We start from the raw sequence: 27,662 nt of genomic DNA on the forward strand, positions 1-27,662 counted from the left end.
AAAATGCATCTAAAGTGTTTTTTTTCAGAAGAGCTGTTTTACTTTTCTTGAAGGATGTAGTTCATGTGCATCAAACGGCTCTGAGAATTCAACCAATATGAAGTAAACCAAGACAATCTAGGAATTGGATTGAAATCTGTACTGCTATTTGGAAGCAAATTACTAATGTAGGTATAGCCACTGATGCTTTATTGTGGTGAACATCTTGGCTTCTCTTCCAGTGGAAGTAGTCTCTGCATTCACATCAGTATTAAATTCTTCAGTTTTGTTTAATTTGGCAAACAAGGAAGCTTAAACTCTGCTGATGTCTGTGATTATTTTCAATAAAGACTCTAATAAAACAAAACATTTTTGTGCTTCATTGAGTTTTCATTTTCTTTCGCTATTTACAGCCTTTGCAGTTCTTGGCATCATTATTTGCAGCTTAGTTCCCTTGGTTTGCATCTGTCATTTGACTATACGTTAAAGGTTCAACAACCCAATCCAAAATTATTTTAGCTAAAAGGAATAAATCACTGACTACTCTTCATACTTGAATTACTTACTGGGCAGCTATCTGTCTTCAGTCAAAACAATTACACCATAAACTGAAAAGATACCGCGGAGGTAATTTAATACATATGACCACACACTTACCAAGTTTGTCACCCACTACAGTGGCTTCAGTTGCTTCTGAAGGTTCACCAATTCCAGCTGAGTTGCAACAGCGAACTCGGAAGCAGTAGGATTTGCCTTCAGCCAAATCAAAAACTGCAAAGCGAGGAGACTTCACAGGGATCTCGGTGTTCACTCTTTGCCAATCCTCTGTGCCGGCAACGCACTGCAGTCAAACCCAGAAACCGTGTTTGGAACAGAAGTCTCTGAAAACTGAGTGTCTAACCCAACAAGACTTTCTACCTGGACCACCAAATGCACATCTGCTATGGAGAACAGGGAGTCACATTCCTTTTTTTGGCCTTTCCACAGAATGATCGTGTTTCAAAGCTTATGAATCTGCCAGATGTCCACCTACTCCAGAAAATGTACATAAAAGCTTGCCGGATTTAATACACCAAAGCTAAACTCCTCTCCACCGCAAGGAAGTGACTTTATTATTAACTCCATCCAGTTCTGGAGCACTTTCAAAATAAGTTCTGCAGACATTCAACATCATCCAAAAAACAAAACTCTAACGTTACCACATTGCTTCTAGATGCTCTTGTGTCACTCTGTATGTTTTTGGGGTGGCTTCCAGAATTAATAAGAATCTGACCTTCATTTTCCAGAAAGAAAATAACATGGGCAATTAATTTGTGAATTGTTTTTATTTCTGTGGCTAGAAGCTCTATGTACCATGATCACTTATACCATTAATATTAGTGATTATTTTTTGCCTGTGATTTACATTAAAGATGTCAAATAATGGTTCTGGTTTCTGAAGGAATTTCAAATTCTCAGGAGAATATTATCTGACTATGTGACAATAGTGATCAGTACTCAGCATGCAATAGGTTATTAAAAAGCTTTCTTATATGGAAACTTAAAATTCAGGTATTCATTCTCTCTAAAGCCTGTTGCTAAGTGAAACTCATTTATTTGGACCAGATTTTCTAAGAGAGATGAAAAATACATAATGGGAAGATATTTATGTCTCCCTTGATGACACCTCTAGACTGATAGGGAAAAGCATTGATTAAAAAGTTTGTGAGCTGTGAGATACAAGTAAAAGGGTGATGGCATAAAGAATTTTCTAGGCTAGCAGCCATGCAAAAACATCTCATAAAATCAGGACACTGAAATTAAAACTGATTCTGTTTTAGAAAATAAATTTTGTCATCTTTGTTGAGTTGGTGAAGAAAATGGGAAGTTAATGTAGAGGATAAATATGAAAAGGCAGCTGGAGGAGAAAGTGCTGATGCCAAGAAACTCTTGCAGAATGTCTCTATCCAAAGTGTTAACAATCTGTCCCACCAGACAAGCTTCATTTATGTAAATTTTATTTTATATATATATGTATATATGAGATATATACATATACATGTGAATTTGCTCTGGGCTTTGTCATTATAGCAGGAGTTTGTCAGCCTCTCTACTCCAGGGTAGGTCAATGACACAATTCATAAAAGATATTACAGTGTATGATATTCTGCATCTACTTTCCCATTTCCCATCTTTCGTTTCTAGTTTATCTTAATCTACAGTAACAATTATCTTGATAAAGTTCTAGTCCTGGCCCTAGTTTGAAAGTGTCAGGTGGCAATGGAAGTTAACCTGAAGTCTGAAAGCAATGGCAAACAAGTGTACAAGATTGCCACAACATGATTTTGTCCAATTTTACCTTTTCCACAAAGTACATGATACCCTCATGGCCACGCTGTCCAGGAGGTTTCCAACTAAGCACAACATAGTTCTTGGTGGCTTCAATAACTTGGAGGTCTGTGGGTGGACCAGGAACAACACCCTCTGAAGAACAGGAGAGAAGAGTAGGAAAGGGAAATTGTATTTAGTATCAGAATTTAGTATTTATATTTGTATCAGAATTAGTGGCATAAGTAAAATATAGAAGAATTATTAATATACCTTGATATCTGATTTTTTTTTTTACATGTGGAGTTAAAAGTTGTCTAAATACTGGTTTTACATGTCTTTCTTTTAGCTCTAAACATATTTATTTGTTAGGTCCTGACTAATGAAACCTCACCTCGACAACCAAGTTGTGAGTTACTCAAGGTCGAGCGACTCTCAAAACAACAAACTTTGGGTGTGTGCCAAAGTCCACTGAACTCACTGGGAGTTTTCCTAATTACTCAGCCAGCTTCACATTAGACTTTTGTAGGCAAAAGGGCTGTATTTACCTGCAGGTTCTTCCTCTGTGACAATAATCTGTCCAGTCCAGGGAGCAGAAGGATGACCTGAAACGAATGTCAGAGGTACCATGGAAATGGGAGACTTCAGGAACTTTTGAAGTAAAAAGAAAACTGTCTCTTTTGTGGTTCAAAACATTTGCCAAGACTCATGTAAGTTCCATTTTTGGTTACTGTTGTGACTGTTGCTCATGTAGCAAGCTAGTTACCCAAGCTAGCTGTAGGTTTACCAGCTCGAATATTGAAAGCAGCTCAGCAATCAATATAGCTAGAAAATTTAATCTACTGAAACATCTATTCTGTCCTGAAATGTCACTGAAATCACGTAGGTGACAAGCAAAGGTATTTGGCTCACTCAGATCATTGTTTTCAGAGAATTAACTTCAACTTTATTTTCCATATGTTATTCATTTGGTTTAACAGCTCAGTCATTAAAGGAACAGCCAGATTCCTGCTCTTTGTCTCTTTTTAACCACTTTCTCTCACATTACCAGCTTTCAAATCATGGGTCACAGTCATGAACAGAAACAGCTCAGCCTGACTCAACATATCCACTTGATATGATGTGGGTGGCTCTCTCAGCGCTTCTACGTTATCATATTATTGCAGTTATGAATTCAGCTATCAACCAGGCCAATGCACTCTCAGAGATAATTTTTGCAAATGCTGTTCTCCACCTCCGCGTGCTCACCTTACGTTGGCTGATCTGTTCTGGAGATGAGAGCAGAGAGGGAGCAGGTGGGGAGAAAGAGGATCATGAGGGATGAGAGGAAGAGGTATAACAGGAATAGGCCACCAAGACCAGACTTTAACACCTGAGACAGCTTTCACACTTCCCAGAAGAAGAGGCCTCCCCCAGGCATCCCCCAGACTTCAAGTTTTGCATGTCTGTCAAAGCACAATGTTTCCTGACAGTGCCAAACCTCCGTTCTCTGGCCTTTTGTTTTTATTTTGAATGGGAACCTTGATCATCTGACAGCAGTCTGTAGCTTGCAGTATTATATACAGTAAGACATACCAGCTGGGACCATGGGAGCCCTGTAGCTTTGCATACAATGTCCCTTCATGTTTGACCATTTTAAATAGTAAAACTTCAGAAACAAGTAGAAATAACTGGATTTTAGGCATATGATTTTTGCATATGGGTAGAGAGGTGGATTTGGAAGCAAAATATTTGGGACATTGCCAGACCACAGGAAAAATATTCTTGACTTGTAAAATGTTAACTTTAAAGCAGAAAGCTTGGGATCTGTTGGGCTGCTCTTGTATTGTGCTGATGTTATTGCAAGACTTTGATCATCACATGAACACAGAATCAGCCACCCTTGTCTGTGGCTCAGAGAGAGACTATTCACAGGATCTGTTCAGCTATTTTGTTGGCTGAACAAAAGCAAGCCTCTTTAGGCAGTTAGCTCTCCTGTGCCTTTTCACTCTTTCCTGCAAGTTCAGAGCGTAGTACCACAGCCAGCCAAAGCCATTTTAGCATACAGAGCACTTTGTGCACAGAGGTAATTTCTTTTCCGCAAAGCTGCCCCCAAAGAATATTTTGGTTTGGCATTGCTCCCTCTAGTGGGATTTCGAAGGTTTATGAGTAGATAGTCATACTTTGGTTTGGTTTTGGTTTTGTAAGGAGCTGTGACTTCTTAAACCTCCCAGGCAGCCTGCAAAAAGCACAGCTTACTTCTAAGCCTGGCTCTGTCAGAAGGATCCAGAGCAGCCACGGGCTCTGACACCCGGGATGGTAGACTGATGCCAGCTTTGTTCACAGCTCGGACTCGGAAAATGTAGGAACGGCCTTCAATCAGACCAGTGACAGGAAAACGAGCAAACTTCACGGGAGTCTCATTGCACTGGGTCCAGTGGGTGGTACCAACCTCACACCTGAAAAATAGAAACATCAAGAGCAGTGCTGGGAAGGGAAAAACACAAACTTGGGGGACCCACCCCCATTTACAGCTTCATCATCTGTTCGTGTTCATTGGCTGGTCCATACCAGTTTTCTCAGCAGTATTATACACTGGTGACATCAAAGCAGCTGCATCATGGGGTCAGGGCTGAAGTACCATCTGGGCATGCACTAAATCGCTTGCAGCTGCACCCCTTCTTTCCTGAACTGAGGAAGGGACATGAGCAGAGCTCATTTCACTGTTTAAACCCTCTGAAGTATGCTTAGGCAGTGTCAGCTTTAGCATACTTGAAGAGATGTGAAATACATGCATCTTTTGCAGTTGCCAGAAGGTGACTAATTCATCTTTCATGCACAGTGCTCCACTGTACATCCCGCAAAATGAGCTCCATGGGGTGTGAAGACCTCCACTGTGAGTCCTGTGACCAGCCCAGCACACAGATGGCTGGGAATAGGGATGAAGTTGGGGGCTCAGCTGGACCCTGCTACAAACACTGCTGGGGCTGCCGTGGGAGCCTGCGGTGCGGCGGCTGCAGCCCCTGCAGCGACAAGAGCCGGCAGCATGGAGCTGCTCCCACTGCTGCAAAGCCTCACACCTGGCAGGAGGCTGGTTTCTGGTGGAAGGGAGAGAAAACCAGCAGCAGGGAGTGACCAGCTCAGGGAGCCAGGAGGAGCCGGTGGGGATGGCTTCCCAGTACCCAGCAACGTGGTCAACAGGAACATGAACTAGCAGCTCGGGAAAGACTTTTTATTGCTGATGAGATAGATATCTGCCAAAGTGAATGTTACCGTGCCTACCCAGATTTCTTGGCACACAGGACATCTCTTTCCTGGGAATTGTTATCGTCTCTCTCAGGGAGGTTTTGCGGTTCTGGTTTCTGCTTGGGCTGAAGGATGCCCAAGCTTTGCCTCTAGCATTAGCACCGACCAGTCCTGCTGCCTCAGGTGACCCACTCACTCTACAAGGCAGTTAGGGGCTACCCGGGCGGAATATTTGGATGCCTAAATACCTTCAGTGAGATCGAATACTGGTGAGCAGTAACACATCTTTGAATTTAGAAGCAAATGTAGGATAAAGGAGGTGAACACAAGAGAAAAAGTAAAATGCCATTTGTCTTGCAGTTATTCTCAGTGCTAACATCCCTCAATAGCCTAGTTTTAAAATGAGATACTTGTTTTTCAGATTCTAGTTCTGTCTTTTGTTTAGGATTTTTCAATGAATGTTAAAGAGCTGTAGCTTAGACCTAGCACAGCATAGTTATAGCAGCAACTGACACTCAGAAGTTATCAAACCAATAAAATTATACTAGAATTGAACGTACTGATGTTACATTTGTTTCACAAAGCAATGTCCCCTTTTTACACATATATAATCTATGTATATATAATGGCATAATATAGTGACATATTTGTTGTATATATATATAATGTTTGGGGATCTTTTATATGGATCTGAATAAGTCCTCAGGAACTCCATATTACTAATGATATATTTTGTTACTGAAATTCAAACAAGTATTACCAGCTCTGAAGATCATTGCAAGTCTCAAAACACAGGCTGAATTTCTTAAATACCAAGCTTTTGGAATCCTGCCACTGTGTGACACATTCAGGTTTCACATTTTAAAAAAACTATTTCCAATTCTTATTGTTGCAGAGAAAAACACATAAGCGCGATCTGCATGAAGTTTGTGAATTCAAGAGCTTGGAAAACAACAACGCATAAAAGAAATCCAAGTCCCTTTGAGATAATATTTTGCTTTCTGGTATGTAGAAACTATTTAGAAAGAGGCAGGAGAGCACTGACACAGAAGGAACCAGGGCTGCCTGATGAAGGGGCCGATCCTGTAAGCTACCAAATGCTGCAAAGTCCCGAGGCCTCTCAAGCCTCACAGGCAGCAGCGAGGGCTGAGCTCTGCAGTGCCCCCCAGAATCCTTTCTATGTACTTAAGTGAAGCCAGATGTAATTATTTCCATGCAAGTTAGATCAGGCCCAGTCAATCTAAAACAAAAAAAGTTATTTTCTTCTGACCAGCAACAAGAATGAAATTAACAGATGACCATTTTATTTCACGCTTTTCAAAGTACTTTTAGATTTTTTGAGTTAGAATGAGCAGCAATATGAATTCTCCAGCTGGGCATGCTCACTGACCTGTCAATGAAATATCCGAGGATGGGGTTTCCTCCATCAACAGCGGGCTGCTTCCAGGAGACAATGACATAATCTTTGTTGGCATCTAAGCACTGCACATCCAGTGGTGCACCAGGGGCTCCAGGGATTTCAGCATCAGCGTCTATGGGGATGCAGACATACATTTCCAAATGTGAACCACAGTTCTTTCACGGTTATTAATCTTTAAGGACTGAACTCTGTTCCTACTAAGAAAAAAAAAAAAAAAAAAAAGTTCCACTACTGGCTTCAAAAAGTATTTGTTTTTATATTGCCAGTGTTTTTCTAGGTTTTGGTTTCCTCTTTGCCATGTTTACAAATGCTTAATATGTTACAGCATACTGTAAATGCAATTCACCTAGGCATTTTAAATAAAATTAGTAACATGCATTCTGGTTAGGTAGGTGCCAGAGCCATAGCTGAACTAAAAACTTGGCAGACTATATATTTACCTGCTGTTCTACTTATGAGAAGAGGCTGATATCTGGCCTTAGAGCCAGGCAATAGCTCCATCAAAAGTATTCACCCACTGGATATACAACACTGAATTAAATATCTTATCTCCACACACAGTCCTTCATTGTTTGTTTTTGATTAGGTATGAACTACAAAAGTATCAAAACCTTTTCAAGTTTAATTATATTACACATACATTATTATCATTGTGGAATATAACCTTCATAAGGATGAGCATATTGTACCTTTCAAGTGTTTATCATAAATCTGTGACTGCTGGTGTCAAATGACCTTGACTTCAGCATCAGCTTCTGGACATATCTTATCTAAAGCTTTAAAAAACAGAGCACAGTGCTGGGCACTGGGGAATTTTACTGTTTACACAGTCAGTCTGATTTGTGAGATGGGGTAATTTTCATGTAGAGAAAAATAACCTTTGCAGGAAGACTGTATGAAAGACTTTCAAAGACGAGAGGTTGTTTCTCTGCAGAATAACATCAATTTGTACAATTACATGTAGCATTTTTCAAGCCTTGTTGTAAGCACTTCAAAAGAAGACCTGACTTAGACAAGAAAGAGGTATATATCTGAAGAAAAAAAATATTTTGCTAATAAATTCATACATTGCATCTAAACCCCAGAGTTCTTAAAAAGGTTTGAAGTTTCAAGGCATTACAGGATTTTGTATTACAATATATGGTAGTCCCCATTTTTCATGCTTTTTGCTTTCAGAAAAAAATTACTTATACAAGTATTTAACATGCTTCATTAAGTAAAACAGTAGTCTTCTGGAAAAAAAAAAAATAAACCCTCACACTCTTTCCAGTGTCTTCTCTTAGAGTAGCATCACATGGTGCTTTTGAAGCTGCACCAAAGTTACCAAGTCCGGGTTCTAATTACAGCTATTTTAATGTGGTTTTAAAAACAATAACGTCCAGAGTAAGCAATCCAGTTAACATAACAAAATAATATGAACATTAAGTGTCATAACAATATGTCTTCGGTGATCTCTGTACAAAAAGTTTTAATTGCCCATATTTACCGCTTGACAGAACTTGAAACACCACAGTTTCTTTCCAAAACAGACTGGGAAATAGCTGGGACAACCAGCATTGCTGAGCAGCCTCTGGGAAGCTAGGATTTCATCCCTGACGGCTTGCTGACAAATGCTGACCCGCACCATGGCAGAAGCATCACACACACTCACTAAGCCCATCTAAAGACCTAACGCTATGAGCCTGATTAGTGCATTGCTCACTTCCAACAACACATGGGGATTTCTATGCATGACACAGAAGACAACTGCTTGTGCTTAAATGCCATAGCTAGACATTTGTAGCAAATCTGCCTACAATTTAGAAAGAGCAGTAAGGAATATACGAGCCAACTGAGACTGTGGGGGCCATTTAAGTAGGAATGTAGAATATAATTAATCAGAATTTGGCAAACACACTGACTCGTTAGCAAGATTATTATCTCTGGTGAAAGTCAGATCATACCTGCATTGCTAGAAGATGTAACAGGAACAAGAGCGATAACTTATATATATGGCAGCACAATTTAAAACAAAGCAAGAAAGACAAGTCCTATTTCTTGTCACAGATGCTCATTTCAGTAGACTCTTTATTCAAGTGATGAAAACATCTGCTTCAGTCATATTTTCTGAACAGGCTGTTATCTCACACAGCTCCACTGGACTTGACAACACAGTGCCATTCTGAACATGATCTCAGAGCCTTTTGAATTGGCATTACACACTTCAGCTGCTTTTAGCAGCTGAGACAGATATAGAATCAGCACACAACCTGATATCCATGGCTCCTTTTAAAGAAATACTTCTCTAATAGAAATTCAAGGAATTTTTTCACGGTACAAGCAAACAATACCCAGAGAAATTGCATTTTAATTCTATGCTTTGCTGCTTTATTTTAAAAAATCACAGAATGGTTGGGATTGGCAGACAACTCCAGAGATCAGCTAGTCCAACCCTCAGCTCAAAGCACGGTCAGCTAGAGCTCGTTACCCAGGATCATGTCAAATCAGGTTTTAGCTATCTCCAAGAATGGAGATTCCACAGTCTCTCTGGGTAACCTGTTCCAGTGTTCGGCCACTCTTGCAGTAAAAAAAGAGTTTATCTTTTCCTGGCACTGGGCACCACTGAAAAGAGACTGGCACTGTCTTCTTTACTTCCCTCCATCAGGTATTTATTTATACACGTGGATAAACTCCTGCTAAGCCCTCTCTTCTCCAGGCTGAACTGGCCCAGCTCTCTCAGCCTTTCCTCATACTACAGACTCTCCAAGCCCTTAGTTACCTTCACAGCCCTTCAATGGACTCAGTCCAGTGAGTCTCTTGTACTGGGGAGCCCAGAACTGGATCCAGCACTCCAGATGAGTCTCACCAGTGCTGAGTACAGGGGAAGGATCACTTCCTCAACCTGCTGGCACTGCTCTTCCTAACGCTGCCCAGGAGGCTGCTGTCCTTTGCGACAAGGGCACATGTTCAGCCTGGTGCCCACCAGGCCACCCAGGGTCTTTTCTGAAAAGTGACTTTCCATCTAGTCAGCCCCCAGCCTATACTGATGCATGCGGTTATTCTTCCCCAGGTGCAGACCTTTGTGTTTCCCTTCCACTGTATTTTATTCTGCATTGTGCATTAGAGAAAATCCCTGAAATGGTGCACAAATTCTTGAGCTAAACAATGTACTTTAGCTATCAGTGAGATGGTTACAAAAATATATTTTTAAGTTATTATGTAGATTTTTCCTCATTATGACTTATGTTCAGTACTCTTCACAGGCTGAAATTGAGAAAGAGTACTGAAGTTACATCATTACCCTACATTTCCTCCTCAGAATGCCAATGGGGTTTAGAAGTCTTCTAGCACATGAGACTGAAGCATGAGATATGCATTCAGTTTTTCCAGAGATAACAACTGGAAGCTGTATTGCTATAATCTATTAATAGAAAATAATTATTCTCATTTTATTGGGAAAAAAAGCACCTCAGATGTCTGAGACTGATTCTGCCAGCATGTTTTCCTCATTTCTGTGGTGAGTTTCATTCACAAGACAGTATCCTACCTCGAACAAAGACATAACTACTGTACTCTTCATAGTAGTCTCCCATCACCACTCGTAGAGTATAAAGACCTTCATCTTCCTTGTTTGCATGAGTCAGTGTTAATGAAGCTCGCTCCCCACTCCAGTGCATCTGGACCCATTTGGACGGTGTAATACGAACACCTAGAAATTAGAGAATTTCATAATGAGAACTTGCTGGATCTACTAAAGAGTAGATTCTGAATATGTAGAATATATTGGAATAGATTGGAAGTGCACAAGAGGCCATTCTTATTATGCAACTTTCTGTCTTCTCTTCAAACATAATCATGAATTACAGCTAATTCTGCTCTCATGCCAATTTTGTCTTCATGTTCAAAGTGTAACTTCAGAAATCAACAGCTTTTTTATCAGATGTTGCACAACACATTTGTGCAACTGCTTAAGAAATGTCTTGGCATATAAATAAATAGTAAAAGCTATGTGGGCTATGTAGATGGGCCACTTAGATGTTGGACCTGATTGAAATGATTCTAATTTAAAAATTTTTTTAAGAAAGAAAAAATTCCTAGAAGACATATTCACAGTGCTTTGTCAGTTTTCTAACTGTGGTTCCACTTCAAAAAGCTAAATTTTTAAAAACTTTTAATTGAAAAAGAGAAAATATTACTGCTTGGAAAGCTGAGAAAGTGATGACCAAATCATAACATTCACATATGCTGAAATAAGTAAAGATTTGTAGGAAAGAAGTTTATATTTCTTCTTGTCAAACATTCTCACCATTTCTGTACCATTCAATGTCTGGTTTGAAGCGCTTGATATCAGGACTGATGACAAACGTGCAGCCCAGACTCATTGTCTCGCCTTCTCTCCCAAAGGCTACATCAAACTTGTCGACAAAGCGGATTTCAAACCTGGAAGCATAGCCATGAGGGGTAACGCCAACTGTATAAGAGAAAAAAAAATCTGGCTGTTTACTTTTTCTTTCCTTTTGTGACAAGAATAGGAAGCAGAAGTACCCAGTGATTATGAATACAATCTCAAGTAAAGTTTAAGGTATAAATAAAACCAATATATGACCGGCCAACATCTTCAGAGGTAACTGCAGTGTTAAATAATCCAAGCCCTTCCTACCACAGAGAATCAACTATTTCTTTATCCATACAACTTCAATTCCTACAGCTAGTTAATTTTATGAGGGAGAGCCTCCTGCAGAATTTCGTTCCAGAATGTCCAAAATTTCAGATCCAGCATTTTATCATTTTATCATAAGGTTTGATTTATAACTTAAAAAGACTTCTGTCTATGATTATTGATTTGTTCAGGTCAAGCTGATCTTTAGCATATATGGTACTTCTCTTTTCCTGTTTTAACTCCTTGTTCCATCTCAGGGCAGTCATGTGTCCACTCAGCCTTCATTTTTATAAGCTAAATAACCCTTTTGCAGGGGCTCTTAATATAAAATGAGCTCTCCATTCCCCCAGGCATTCAGATAGCCTATTTCTGTACTTGCTCCTGAATTTACCTTTTCTGATGCTGTGTGACCCAACTTGTGCAGTATTCCAGACAGAATATCCTCAGCGCCTTACATTTGTACTGCACATACATGGCACAGGGGCTTCCATGTTTATTTTGAAAATAAGTTCAGCTGATAGAACCTAGGTTCACATTTTCCTTTTCCACAACTGCCCTACACTGGCAACTCTCAGTCTTGCTGTGATCAATGAATATATGCAGATCGTCAGCTTCCTTTCCCATAACCAAGTGATAAATCCCAAATTATATTGGAAACGTGTGGTCTTGCATTTTGTAATGTGGTACATAATCTTGTTTCTGTTATTTCAGAGCTTCAGTATATAAATGCCAGCTGGTATGCCTTTGCAGCATACTTCTGATTCTACTTGTGCTGCTACAATAAAACAAATGTCTGTAAGCCTCATCTGTCAAGCCTTTCATTCACAGGGCCCCAAGGGCACTTCACCCACATGGCATAGGTGGGTGGATTGTCTTATCGTGGAAGTGTCTATGCAGTATTGTAAATCACTTCAAAATGTGAGGTTCTCGGGTAAAACAAACTACAATTTTTATCTTGGTATATCCAAAAATATTAAAATTGTGTTCTGGTTACTTGATTTTTTCTATGCATTTTTGCAATGCATGGAATTGCATAACAGCAGACAAGAATGATTAGGTCAACTACTTAACTTAGGCACATGCACACCCTTGCTTTTTTTTTTTCAGGCCATACATACTGCAAAAGATGAAGTGTCTTTCTCTTTGACAGACTTTATTCCCCAGCAAAGTGCAATATTAAAGGATGTTTCTTATATAAGCAAATAGCTATAGACCTAGAAGACAATGCCATTTTCCCCTATAGGTGAGGCTAACACCATCTGAAATTGTAGAGCTCATTACCTTTGTAAATGAGACCTGCTCCCTTTTTAAATAATGCTACAAAATATTCTGCTTGTCATGATGTCACAACTATAAATGGATGCATCTAACAAACATTGCAACTTACGGCCCACAGGCATGGAAGCAGTTCCAGCATGCAGAAGACTTGCATCAATTTCTCCTTTGTACCCTTGAGAGAAAAAGAACAACTCCAGTCACTATCACCAAGAGGCAAAGGCTCTCTGAGCCACAAAACTAAAATTGGTAATGTGCATCTTAACAAAAAACCTCAAAGGAAATATTTTGCAAACCTACTCTTTACCACGAGGGAAGCATAAGCTGAAATTTCTCCTTTAACATTCATAGCAGAGGCCCGATACTGAGCAGTGTCGTCAAAATCACATCTAGAATGATAAAAATAATTAGGCAGAGCACCCGTATACTTCTTGGCATAGTCTCTCCTATGTTTCAGAAATCTGGATAAAATTTATAAAGAAGTAAAAGCTTGAGAGACACACTGGACACTGAACTGATTGTAGCCATTATGTTTTTATCAATGTTAAAAATCCAATATTTGAAAAAAAGGTCTCTTTCCAAATATCACTTACAGATTTGAAATGGAGAATACAGCAGAAGTAGGAAAAAACTGTCTGATAATATTTATCTAAGTTATCTCTGATTTATTGTCTCTTATGGAGAGATGCCTAACATGGAAGATGTAGAAATGGTAGATATCAAAATATTTTCAAAGGGCATCTACCAGTATCGAAATTGTGAAATCTAGATTGTTGCTGATTGACAAATTATGTGATTTGGTCTCACATTTTCCATGGTTTTTAATGCAAAGCAACTGCAAAAATTTCCCATTTAGAGGATGAGTACTATTAAATATTTTTCTTGTGTATAAGTGAGGACATCTCAGTTCTGTTCCTCATTTCAGTAAGAATCAGGAACTTTGCTATATTTGAAAAACAGTTAACTCACATATTTTATACTGAACTAGATTTTTCTCATGTTTAACTGTACTCATGCAGAAGACAAATGGAAAAAGGAATCACAAATGTCTGGCATGTTTCTGACTCAGCCATAAATAAAATAATAATCCAGATAAATTACTCACTTAGGTAAATTGCATATCCTCTACTGAGAAAAACCAGAATTGCTTCAACATTTAGTAGACAGCATTCACCTCAGCTGTACAAACTTGATATCTCTTACATCCCCAAGAGATATGTTCACATTTTACAGGTCTCAATCTATAGCAACATTTCAGCTTAACCTATTTGTTAAATTATCTTGTATTCCCTTACGTGCTAATCTCCAGTGAGTGCAGCCCATATCGACTTTCAATGATATACTTGCCAGGGTGAGTCTGTACATTGATGGGCACGTTGTTTTTGTACCTATGGAAAAGCAAAGAAACGATATGTCACAAATGGAAATAGATAATTATATACTTTAAAAGGTCAAGTTCCTGATGTTTGAAATAGAACATCAGTTTCTGTGTGTTTCTCCTAGATAAACTGTAGTCTAATTTCCTGGGAAGACACTACATATCTTTGGAAGCTTAACCTCTCTCTCTCTTCCTCTTTGACCCACCCCAGGTGAATTTTATTTTCTAATTAAAAGGAGAAAAGTCTTGAATTGGATGAGAATCAGTTTATATTACTATGAACTTCATATTACTACTTGTAAAGGAATGGAGGTGTCACATGAGCAACATCTCAGTTTTGTGAATTGCAAACCATTAAAATTCTGTAGCATCCTTACCTACTAAGTATTGTACACATTTTGTTTGGCTTGCATATTTGACCTACTTTTAAACCTTGCATATTCACAAAAATTTTCAGGTAGATAGTTAACTTTTTTTTTTAGCCAAGTTTACAGAAGCCCCGATGGGGTTAAACTGGTAAAGAAAAAATTATCTTGCTGGTAAAGTGCATTGCAGTGAGCGATCTGGCAAAAGCTGTGATACTAAAAACAACTCTGCCTTTACAGGTATACACTATGAATGTTTTCTGGTACAGGTATATCTTCGGGTAGGAAAAGTTTACTGTTCAAAATTCCCAGTAAATAATTTGAAGGAATGTAATTTGAATGAACTAGTTCTGATCAATAGTGAGCTGGCACTGCTAATTTCAGAATTTATATAAACAGATTGAGACTCACAGAGGGAGAGTTCAGTGGTTCATAGCAAATTCATCACCAATTGTTGCATAAAAAGTCAGTCACTCTAGACAATACATGGTGTAACCAAGTAAATGTTCAAGTAAATCCTGTCTTAAGTAAGCACTAGTAATATGGAACAAACTGGCAATAGGAGTCTAATAAAATTACATGCTGAATTGTATTCAGTACATTCAGGATTGATTTGAGGTTCATAAAGAAAGAATGTTTCCTAAGATAGTGTCATCCTTTAACATAGCTTTCCTTGTGCTCCATAAGGTACAGATATAAGGGAAGCGGAAATATAAATGATCATAGATAAAAGTATCTTAATCTTTTACTTTGATGTAGTTTAAATTAACCTTTCTCTTCATAAGTCATAACAGATATCCAGCCAAAGAGCTCTTCTTCAATTCAGCATTTAAATCTTAAATCTCTCATGGTTTTCAATCAGGAGAGGGAACTGCTCTGGTGTCATTGCCTTGCCCCACTTCACCAAACAAGTCAGTAATAAGCAATTTTATTTTTACCAAGCATATTATTAGTTTAATATGTCTCAAGATCAAGTTATATCTGCAATAAATCTGAAAATTGCCTCTCAGCACTTTCAGTGTTGCAGAATAAAGAATATTTCCCTGGCTACAAATATTTGGTCACAGTAATACACTAGGATTTTTCCAAGTGCCAAATTGAGCAAGGATCATAAACACCAATGCTCTTCATCCTGATCTTCCTCTCAGCAAGATCTCTATGAAAAGGGACTCAATGCAGGGCAATACTCTCTATTCTGAACTTCAAATAGTTGCAGAGATGCTTGACTTCATTACATATCTCCTACTGCATTATCCTGACTTACAGAAAAGAATAATACATGGGTCCAGTAAGAGTAATCCATTTGCCACCACTCTTCCACCTCATTTGTATGATGGTGCTCCCCAGACTGATCTGCCTGGGAACATTTCCGCATCATTATATTCCATGTAATGTGTCAAATAGTTTAGAAAAGAGAATAATGCCATCAGTTCCGAATATTTTCCAGGGAATATGAAATCCTGTGAAACAGGACTTGACTTCATAGTCTCTTTCTGTAAAGGGCTTTTTCTGCAAAGGGCTCGGTAACCCTTGGATCCTGTGGGCAGCAAAGGTGTTTGGTAGCATGTGGTGCTGTGCAGAAATGAGCTTTAACTGAGTCATGCCAGCAGTGAGAAGGACTTTCACTTCTTTTGTCTTCATTATCAGATTAGTAAAAAATAATCTACTCAATTTTCATTTATTTATATTCATCTTTGGAAAGAATAGGGCTCATATGTTAGAAGGACCACTTGTTATTTCTGGAAATGCAAATTCCAGAACAGCCAAGTCATTAGCTAATGTTGGACTGCAACCTTCCACTGTCATTATGCACTGATAGTTTATGCTTTCTGCTACTGGTTTCAAATGTCCTGGGTTTTCCATATGCTTTTTCCAAGGGAGTCAGAACAGCTGCATCAGACAGTAGGGTTTTCTTTAAAGAAAGTTCATGAAGCTTTATAATTTTTCAGGCACAGCATGAAAAGGTCTTCATTGCTTATACAAAAAAATGACTGTTTGGAATACGACTGACATTTCATTAGAAAAACTGAATGAAAGCTGACAGATCCAGGTCAGCACTGTTCTGTATCTCAGAGCAAAGACACCTGCTGAAATGGCTGTGAACTCATTTTTCCACTAGTAGCCTGTGGCAAACTGAAATCCCTTTGGAATTCAGAAGTACAGTAAAATGATGTATTAATTTCCACCATCCACATTTAGCACTTAGATGAAAGGCTGGTTCACAGTGAGAGCAAAGGCAGACAGCTGAAGGCTTCGTTTAACCACATCAGGTTTTTGGGATAAGGTGAATCTCGACCAAAGTGAAAATGGCCCAGCTCTCGCGTTCTTGGTCAGGATTCAGGTTACAGAGCTGGGTTACAGCCATGAGCATAGCTGACCATTCCTTATGTCCAGCTGACACCAGACCTGAAGGGTTGGTCTGGAATCCTCTCTGGGAGGAATGTCAAAACCGGGCACTTGCAACCCTTACATGACAGGAAAAATGTGTCCGTGCAGAGCATGGTTATAGTTTTTCATAGTCTAAGGCGAGAGATCAAGTGACTTCATGGGCATCAGCTCTGGCCTATTAATGTACCTCCTACTAGCACTTTTTATCAAGCCCTAAGATTAAGGTTTTTAAGACCTAAATGAACACGGAAGCTGTGAAGTAATGCAAGTAGTACATTGCAAAATATGAGTATTACTTAGCATCATGACATAGTAGATGTTTTGTGTTGTCTCACAGGGCTTATTCCTAATTAATGCTTAATGCTGAACACAGGCTTGTTCTTTGTTCGTTTTATAAACAGATACATACATACATTTTATGTACACATTCCACATACTAGAAGAATCTTTTAAATTAAATATTAAGCATCAAATCTCATTTTATGTTTAAAAAAAAGTTATTACCTATTATCTTAACAACTTGATGGTATACGTGTATCATGAAACAGATAAGAAAGATCAGCTCAATAGATGGTGAAACAGTAAAGTTTCACAAGTCACTGTTATTTAAACTACATTCAATTCTAGTCAGGGTAAACTTTAACCCAAGTCAAATTAGACCTTCAGCTATGACTAAGAGCATGTTTTGGAGTTCCTACATTAAACACTTAGTCCAAAAAGCATTCGAGTGAATAGAACATTTCCAGTAGTTCCCAAAGCTTTCAGAAGATTTGGATGGTCCTGGCTCTATCTGCAGCCTTTTACTTTAAATGATTATGAAGTTTCTGCTATGAACACCCTGCATCATGAGATTTCAGTTCCATGGAGAGTCAGTGCTATAACTGCTCAGCAGCCAAACAGCTAGTTCTTAACCAAAGCATGCTTTTAATGCTTCGGGGACATTAATGGCATTTGTAGACTAAACAGAAGTATTTGAAAAACATTATTTTAAGGATAGTACTGATGATATTTTTCCTTCATCAGCAGACAGAAAGAATATATTGGATGTCTCTATGAAAAAAAAAAATCTATGTATTCCTATTGTAACACAAAGTATTATTTTGCCTTTTAACATTTTGCTTTCTTTTTGTACGAGGTGAATTAAAAAGTGTTTGACGGGCCTTTGTACCTGATATTTTATTGAATTTGTATCTTTCCAGAAAAAAAATACCACCTTCACTGAGTTCACTTCAGATATTGGTTACGTGGTGAATTCCAGTGCTAGAGGTACAAACTTACCATGTAACACGGGGTGCTGGCCAGCCAGCCACAGAACAATTAAATTTGACATTTTGCTTTTCCCAGATAGTGTGGGAACGAGGCTCAATAATAAACTCAGGAGCATGTAAAAGTTTATCTTGATTCAACTTTTTGTGGAATGCCTGAGTGTCTTCTAGCTGAAAAAGAAACATTTGATTATAAATTCTAGTAGTTATAAGTGCAAATTATTAATATGCAAAAAACATTTTTTTTAAAAGGCAGTAAGAAAATACACAGTTTTTATTTAAAAATCCAGACAGACATACTTAATATGTTTATCTCACCTGGACACATAAAACAAAGTTTTCATCTTCAAGAAGTTCTCCTTCCAGAATAGCTAGAATTTATTTTACTGTTGTTTTTTTTTTTCCTTAAAACTATTCTAAGTAAAATAATTTTCCACATTTAATTATTTTTTTTAATGCAGAAAAAAAGGTGAAATAGCTCTGAAACTCAGATGTCTTCTGTACTTTCACTCTAATGCAAGATTGTGTATGCCTAGATCAGCTCTAACAAACCCGATCTCAAGCCTTTCCTGCTCATGGGATCTTTCATCCTCCCAGGGTAACTGTTTCAACTGCTTGGCTATCCACAGACCTGGAAAAAAATTCCTAATATACTATAAATCTTGCTTTCTACAAACTAAACTTTTTTTTTTTTTTTGGCCCTAACTTTCACATATATGGAAAATTATAGGTCCCTATATTAAGGTTATTAAAAGCAGACAGCTTTCACAATCCTCTCAGTCTTTTAAAACTGTGCAATACCAATTTTCCTTACAATTGCTGTTTCTCAGTTCTGGACAGGTTCTACTTGTCCTCAATGTTCATAAGACAGTAACTACTCATTATCAGAGGTACAACAGTCTCCAACACAATTAAGTAATTGCCCCCTATGTTTTAATTACAGTACTTTTGTCAACACACTCTAGAATGGCATTTGTTTTTATACAACAATGACAGAATAAATTGACTGGCATTAAATTCATGACCTAACTCCCAGATGCTCAGGTACTTCTACCTAGGCAGGCTTTCCTAATTTCCTTGTTCTTTTCTTTCTGTGTGTAGTAATTTTCATTGGTTGTTATCAAATTTTACCTTCACTGTTTCTCAATTTTTGAGATTATTTTGAATTTCTACTTTGTCCTTCCAGGTGTTTACACCCTTGTCAACCTCACACCATGAGGATATTTTATAAGCATATCGCCAATTCTTCTGCTCAAAACATTAATTTGCTAAATGAAACATATTTGCACTTGATATATTCTGCCAGTCTGGTCATAACATATTTGTAAGTATGCTCTGAGTATTATTTTTCAAGATGTTGCACAATAATATCAAAGCCACACACAATTAGAGAATAAGTTCCAGATGTCTTTGGCAATTCCCTCCCTAATTTACACCCTGTGATTGAAACTCTGGGGTAAACACTTTGAACAAACTTATTCTCCGGCCATAAAAGTCCAGAAATTACCCCATCACCTTCTTACTGTCAAAATACATGTATTGGCACCTTTTTCTCTGCCCAGAAACTGCCTCATCGTCCAGGTGAAGGATGCTGTACCATTTAACTAGGTGTGGGCATGACCAAAATGCGTTCCCAAGCCCCGTTCTCCCTCCCTTTCTCCCAGCACAACAGACGTGTTCCTGGTGCCTTCCTCAGGCACAGTGTCTCTTTTCTTATCCACCTGACACTGAGATAACAAGACTTTAAGTCATGAAAAGATTTGCATTTAAAATACTTTGTTTTTTTACTACCGCTATTGAGTTTGCCCATGGTGTAAATCAGGGCCTTGTTGTGCTAGGCACTTTACAGACACGAAACAAAAAAGACCCATGCTGTTTACAGCCTCGGTGTTCTTTTCTACTCTTTTACCGTTTTCTTCAGGGCCACACGTTCAGCAGACTCCCGAATTGCTACTTTCCTTGATTTTTTTTCGTGATGTTCCTCTTCTGAAGTTGACTTGGCTACCTTGCTGACACTAACTCCTTCACCTGTGGCAAAAAGGTTCCTCTTGGCAACGTATGCAGCACTTTCTTTAATTCGTTCTTCTTCTGTGTCTGTGATCCCACTGATACTCACTTCTCTGAAAGAATTTTTAAAAAGCAGAATCCCATTGGAAAATGTTGAGAACATATTCCATTTATACTTTCTATCAAATTAGCCAACTACAGTGGCCAACACTCTTTCATAAAATTTCTGCTATTACAGTCCCATGTATTCAAAGCAGAAACATGGAGGTACTACAGAATGACTGAGTATTTCACTGTCTAAAGTCATGGCCATTTTCAGTGCCTCTCTGTATAAATATGCCATACACATTTTCAGTTTAGCCATTATCCTGCTGTGCTTTTATATCTCCGTCGTTATAAAGATTAGTGTAAGGAATACCCACAGATCTTCAGTTATTGACTGACAGCTGCAGCATTCATAATAACACTATCAAAGGGGTAGGAGATAATTGTGCCTAATTGATAATTACATAACAATGTCTTAATTTGTGATTACATTGCTATATATCACAAAAAGCGCTCTTTATTCATAGAAAATTAAATCCTGTAATGTTTATAGGGTGACTGTTCTTCTAAATGTTTTCAAGATGATTAAGGATTTCCTTGAAGCATCTTCCTCAGGCTTTTTACAGAGGCGAGATGCAAAGAATGGTTACTCTCAGTGGGTCCAGTCCTGCTTCCATGTGCCCATGTGGAAGTCCCATTGCAGCCATATTATTTTGGCACTGTCAGGACGTTATAGCTGCTATAGTAGTGCATATACAATGAGAGTTCCCTGACTTAAGGAGAAGCATTAACATCCTTCTGCTGAGTTTAGTTACTTTAGGGTAACATTAGATGGCACACTGAAGGGAGGTTCTGTTTAAGTTCTCATTAAGTGACATCTCGCAAGAACTATAGAGAAAGACTCTGTTTATTTCCAGATTGGAGTAATTCTCACAGCCTCACTATTTTATCATAAAATGCTTAATACTACTACAAAGCAAAAAGATTAGGAAGAATGATTTTTTTCTGTTTTCTTTAAGATTGCTAATATGCATTTGATAGCACATCTCAACACTCAAGAAAATTTGGATTCAAGCCCATAATTAACTGTCCAGCCCCTTATCTTTGAGCAATGAAGCCAGTTTGGTGAGATGCAAGACAGTCAAGCAGTGGCATATGTTGTAAACTTAATTACGCATAAAAATTGCTCTAAAGACTAAAAAACTTACTTAGCAGCATAGAGCTCTGACCTCCCACATGCGTTCAAACTCTGCCTTGAACTTTCTGTGTTTCAGGCTGCTTTAACAGGATGATCCTTAAAAGTATCAGTGGAATGATTGATTGCCTTCACTTAGGCACATCAGCTCTCCCCACAAATATCATCTGAGGCTGCAGATATATGGCAGAGATTTCTAAAGACAATCTTGAAAACTCAGTTTAATGAATATGAATGTAGCTATCAACATTCAGTTTAAATGAATCAGTGGCATTTTCCTTCAAAGGCAAGCTGACATTATTTCCTACTTAATTACAGTAGCTACGATCTCAGCAACTTCACAGTATGGACCCACTCCTCAAGGCATAAAGCATCTTCTGGGAGCTGATGAATATCCTCAGACTAATGTAGGACTCAGCCTAGTAATCTGCAGTAGTGGTCCCCAGATGCTTTTGATCACCGTATTATATATTTAGATTTGCTAATCATTTCTTCCTGTTACAACCTTCCCAGATCAAAGGGAAATATGTTCCCTGAAATGATGAATGCATCAGCAACAGCTCACAGTACTGATTAAGAATTTATTCTGCAGTCAAGTTTCAAGGATTTCAGTAGAAAACACTTTTCAAACAGAAACAATGAGATCAAGCCCCCAATGGCACACACAAAATATTATTTAAAGGCTATCTGCCATCTGTGGTCTTTTGGTGTTGGCTTATTAGAGGTTGCAAATAGTTTCATGAGCCACATCCAGTACCTTTAGCACCTATGGTATTAACTCAAGCTCTGGGTGTTTTATTATCTAGAATACTGGCTGGCTGTCCTTACTTTTAACTTGCAAGGATTAGGCTAGGTGTTTAAGAAGAACAGTTGTGAGGTGAATAATCTGAGCAAGGGAGTTTTTTTAAATCAGAACCTGAGGGCTCTGAAATAGAACCAAATAATGGGAATGGAGACATGGTGCTGAAGGTCATTCAGCAGCATAGGCAACAGCTCCAACAAACCCACGGAGAGATGACCTTTATAAATAATTATTCCTTGTAAAAGCTATCTGCTCATGGGAAACAACACATCAATTTCTCAGGGGAATTTAGGAATGACATATAACATGCACATGGTTCAATGGGCTTCAGCTGTTATCTTTCAAACAAAAATAAATATCTGACAGGAATGTGGCATGCAAAGTCCACAGTGCTCATGTGGTCATGAGCATGATGCCAACAGAAAAATAACTCTAAAACAGATACCCCAACCAGTTCATGCCATGTTGAGTTGGGCACCCTAAGAATCATCGTATGCCCTTTTTACACTTTTCAACTGCTTAAAAAACCCAAAACTATTTGTGTCATTTCAGTGGCACAAAAGCACACACAACTTCCTGAGTTGCCATGTGCAAAAAGTAAAACTGATACCAACAACAGTAAGAAGAATAATGACTATGATGTAAGCATCCAACAGTATCTTTCAATGTAGGATCCCAAAGTATTGCACAGACACAAATCAATGAAGTCACACACTATCACACTGAGTCAAATATTACTGTATGTATTAACAGAAAAGTAAAATAAAAAAAGTGGGTTTGTTAAGATTTGTTAACACAACATGTTAAGATCACAGGGGCCTGTAAAAAAGCTAAGATCCTCATCCAGGAGCCAGGTACCAGTTTTCCACACCACACCCTGGTATATATTAATCTGAACAAGTGACTGCTCAAACTGACAGAGACTCCTAATAAAATCAGTATGCAATACCCCAAAAAGGGCAGGGGAGCATACTTGCTCATGTTGCTTCTGGCTTCCACATAAAGTTCACATTCAGCTTCACTGAGGACACTGTTGCAGTAAAATGTATTACGTCAGTAGTAACTATGAAATAAATAACACCAACACGTGAGATCAGTATGAATCAGTACGACGGATTTGAGAAAGTATTTGGTTTCATTCCAGGTTTTCCCTGTGCCAGGACAAAGCATTATTACATCCTTTCATTGTTTCTATGTTTAATGCTTGGTAAGAGACACTGAATTACAGAAAAAGTCTTCAAACCAAAAGAATAAACTAAATAATATGGACAATATGCTTGTCTTGTTCCCAATAAACAGGGCTATAATTATATCTTAATTTCATAGAAAGTGGCCCTGGTGATGTATTCAAAAGAAAAGTCCAGACACCTAGGCTCATTTGTCCTGGCTCTGCATGATCAATGTCTGATTTTCTGCCAGTCAGCTGACTTCTCTTTGTCCTTTTATCACTCATGTGAAGTGCAAACAATCACCTTGAAATCCATGAGTGTAAAAAAAAAATAACAGATTTGTTATTTCGCACTTTGTTAATAAAATGTCAGAAGTAAGATACCAAACAAAAGGAAAATTAGCATACCGTCCTGTGAATATGGGCACTGAGTAATCAATGGCTTTGTTCTCTTTGTCCTCAGATACCAAATTCTGTTTTGCTCTCTTTGCTTTGGGACTCATCTTATAGGATTGATCTTCAATCATTACATTGGAATCTTTCAGCCTGAAATAAAAACAATACTGTTAAATTCAGAAAAAAAAGTTGTTAAGAAACACTCAAAAATAAGATTAAAGTACTTCAAATTTTTGCTCTCTTATTTGATAAGCAAGAAAATATAATTTTTAATATTTGTGTCCTGAGAGTGATTAAACACATAACTAAATTCAGTTTTGACAAACTCATCATTACAAATATAACACTGATGCCCCTTGATATTGAATCAAAATAGAGAGAATAAACAATATACCTGATAGCAATGCACATTTAATAGCTTCTTGGTTTGAAACCTGAAGAGTTTGTATACCCAGTTTTGGTAGATCCCAAAGTCACTGAGACCACTGAGTAATTCTGAAGATTGTATCTGAAATCATAACCTCTACTTTTCCAAAATTTACAGTCCTGAAATTGTCTGGTCCCCAACCAAAACGTTGGTGTACAAATATATTTGAAGTAATAATGAACTTAAGTGTCTCTACAGAAATTATAGGGCAGTGCATTGCTCAGTAACCAGTGTTGCCATTCCCACTGCTCTCCCATATCACCTCAATACACTGAAAGCGGAAAACTGAGTTAAGTAACACCATTTAACATACCACAGATAAATGAAGAATGAGTGAAAAGAAAGAAGAGCAAACCAAAGGGAAGGCTTCCCTCCCTGCCAGCCTGGGAGGGATTCTGTAGAGGGAGGGATTCTGAAGAGTGTGAAACATATTTGAGGCAGTCATTTTGGGTTCATTTTTAACATGGGTACAAACTGTGGTCACAAAGCTCCAAATATCTCTGTCCTCCTTTCCCAATGCAACATGTCTCTAACTCTCAGACCTATGGAATATGCTAATTAGCTGTCAGCCTTCCATAAATCCCCAAAATGTGTATTCGTTTCTGTCTCAATGTCGCCAAGGGAGATGATATGTGAGTCTGCTTCTAGTCTGGAGATCTGTCTATACTGCATAAGCTTACTGCTTCCATGCACAGATACAGGAGCAGAATTAAGGTATGTGATTTCTCAGCAAGGCTCATTAGCCCAGACATGTACCACTAACATGGCTAACCTGCTTCCCAGACCCTGGGTAGCTTACACTGGTGGGCCTGTGCTGCATGCTGTACACATATAATCAAAACTCATGCTAGCACGGGGCCCCTGAGAATGTTACACACATATAACGTGTAACTCACATAATGTAAAATTACAGACAAATACTTGGGCTAATGTTTTCCTTAGGCTGCAGCCCTGCAAAAGTACCAAGCACCAGACAGAGGTGCCACCAACACAAGTCATACCAGGAAGAGTGCTTAACTTCCAAAATACGTGTTAATAATCTACCCATGTGAGGCTGCATGTAAGAGATCACATGGGTCCAGTTCCACTCTCTCATCTTCCTTCCTTGATTTCTTTGTACCCATCCCTTTGCTCAGACTGAGTTCTCCCCCTACCCATTGCCTGTTAAATCAGTCTCTCATTCTCTAGGTCTCTTAACGGCTTTCTCACTGTTCTCCTTCTCTATCTAGTTCTTTTAGTTCTTTGCCTGAACTTCACATGCCCTCCCATATCTGCTTTCCAGCCCTCATTTCTTTGCCCTGCCACACTCAGCACCGTCAATAAGAGTTTCCCTTCCTTTCTGCTTAGTCCCCATCTCATCAGATTCATCTGTATTTAGCTCACCTGGCATTGCAGTGAGGCAGCCCTCTCCTCCCCGGATTCCCACTTTATAGCCATCATCCCTGACCCTACAGCACCACTGCCAAGAAACCCTCGGTCCAGGGGGTAAAAGCAACTGTGCGCTGATTCTCCTTCCTTCCTCCTCCCCCTTTATCCTGGTTTCCATGCAAACAAAAGCACAGCCAGAGAGGGGCTGTGGCACACACCACAGAACCGGGGACAAGAGTTTACTACATCAGGCACCACTGGGTCAGCCAAGACACAGACCAAGCCTACAGGAGAGAGATGCTGTCTGCTCCAGGGTCTGATGCCAGGCACTACCCAAGACAGCCTGGGAGGGAGTCCAAGGGAGGCAGATCTATCTTTAGGGACAGAAATCCAAGCAGAAAACACTTGGGGAAAGTCCAGGCAGAGTAAAATGAAAAGGAAGAGACAGAGTGAAACAAGGTATGCAATGGCCTTACTCCTGGGTTGGGCGACAATGTGGTACAATCACTATGGCCAACCATAAATGTGTTGGGAGAAGTTGTCAAACAAGTGGTAGGAAATATCAAAGGCAAAGTATTTTCATTATTTTTCATAATTTAACTATAGTCTGTAAGGAGCTGCAGTTCTGTTCTTAGCAGGTGACTTTTATTCCTGTCCTATTTTAAAATGGCACAAACCTGGAATTTTGACTCTGACTGCCATCAGATTTCCTAGGGTCTTTAGGCTGAACCCTTTAGGAGGCCACTTGTTTCTAGACTGAAAAGGAGCACAGTATCATTTGAACTTCAGTTTAAATGTCAAGAAGTTTGTTTTCATAGAAGTACATGAAATGTGGTGAAAAATTCACCTCAGGTATTTTCAGCACTGTTAAATTCGACTAGCTCCTTGTTCCTAAAGGAGAATTTTGCCATCTTGTTTAGTTTTCAGTTAAGGTCCAGATTACACACTCATGTAGGGAATTAAAGGGGAACATACATAGCAGTTCCCATCACTCTCTGCTAGGCCTTTTCTTGATGTATTTCCTACATGGTTGTTTTTTTCCCTATCTTTCACTTGTAACTCTTTAAAATTATTTGGAAAGGAAACAATAAATTGCTATAGGTTCTCTTTATTTTATGGTTGTTCTTTTAATCAAACACTCCAAGTGTTTGAAGTTGAATATCTCACTTTCATTTTTTCTGCTTCCACAGCTGACTTTATGAATATATCCCCCCAAATCCTTCAGATTAATGCCAGAGATGTCTATCACAATGGAGCCTGAGAAACAGGGGTGGAACTGGGACTTTTATTGAGGTATGATGACTAGGATAAAAACACCATACATGCACAGCTGATTCTCACTCTCTTCAAAGTTTTCTAAACCATATGTCTCTTGATTGAGGCACCTTTTGCTGCAGCCACCTGATTATTTTCTGGGTTACTACTCCTGGATCCTTTATGTTATTGAATCCTTTAGTTGGCCCTTGTGTGTAAGTGCTCAGACCAGAAAAGCACCTTTCCAGATGCCTTTTCCTCTCTTCTTTCTCTAGAAGGGGCAGCTGCAGCGAGAGTTGTTGTCTTCAAAGAGCAAGTGTTGTGACCCAATATTTTCTAGTGGTACAGAAGAGGGAGCACTCAGCTATCAAAAGTGTAGATGATAACTGTAAGCTGAATAATGGATCCATGTGGATCCTGTAATTGTCTGCTGTTCTCAGATTGCTAACACAACACTGACCAATTTATTTCAGTCATTTGCTCTTCCAGAAACTTGACCGGGACTAAGCAAAGCCCCAGTGAGAAGTGTTTCATTGAATAATGCCAATGATACTTTTAGACCAGCTCCCTGTTCCACAAATGGTCAAGAGCAGGTAAAAAGAGAGTTTATGTAGAGAAATACCTCCCTTGATAAATCATTTGGTTTCAAGCAAAGGACTAGGAACATCCTGAGCCAGAGGTTGCATCCTGGCTGTAGCAGTGATCTTACAATTTATTTATATATGAAAATCGTGCTTTCTTTTGGACCTGTTTTAATCT

At 38.7% G+C, this 27,662-nt stretch overlaps 1 protein-coding gene across 2 annotated transcripts in view; it reads right to left on the minus strand.

Moving 5' to 3' along the window:
- MYOM1 (myomesin 1) overlaps positions 1 to 27,662 on the minus strand; it is a 72,914-nt gene that overhangs the window by 38,056 nt on the left and 7,196 nt on the right. The window contains exons 2-15 of one of the 2 annotated variants that reach the window (XM_032987696.2): positions 25,326 to 25,335; positions 23,867 to 24,004; positions 20,151 to 20,361; positions 18,255 to 18,412; positions 14,141 to 14,233; positions 13,146 to 13,234; positions 12,958 to 13,020; positions 11,217 to 11,381; positions 10,458 to 10,619; positions 6,902 to 7,043; positions 4,525 to 4,724; positions 2,835 to 2,891; positions 2,318 to 2,442; positions 637 to 820 (exon numbers count right to left, since the gene is read on the minus strand). In XM_032987696.2, coding sequence (XP_032843587.2) covers positions 637 to 820; positions 2,318 to 2,442; positions 2,835 to 2,891; positions 4,525 to 4,724; positions 6,902 to 7,043; positions 10,458 to 10,619; positions 11,217 to 11,381; positions 12,958 to 13,020; positions 13,146 to 13,234; positions 14,141 to 14,233; positions 18,255 to 18,412; positions 20,151 to 20,361; positions 23,867 to 24,004; positions 25,326 to 25,335 — 1,797 coding nt within the window. The remainder of the gene's footprint in view (positions 1 to 636; positions 821 to 2,317; positions 2,443 to 2,834; positions 2,892 to 4,524; positions 4,725 to 6,901; positions 7,044 to 10,457; positions 10,620 to 11,216; positions 11,382 to 12,957; positions 13,021 to 13,145; positions 13,235 to 14,140; positions 14,234 to 18,254; positions 18,413 to 20,150; positions 20,362 to 23,866; positions 24,005 to 25,325; positions 25,336 to 27,662) is intronic. The other variant, XM_042798234.1, reaches the window with a different exon arrangement.

The sequence above is a fragment of the Tyto alba genome, unplaced genomic scaffold (genome assembly GCF_018691265.1).
Source record: "Tyto alba isolate M040663 unplaced genomic scaffold, T.alba_DEE_v4.0 Super-Scaffold_27, whole genome shotgun sequence".
Classification (NCBI taxonomy): Eukaryota; Metazoa; Chordata; class Aves; order Strigiformes; family Tytonidae; genus Tyto; species Tyto alba.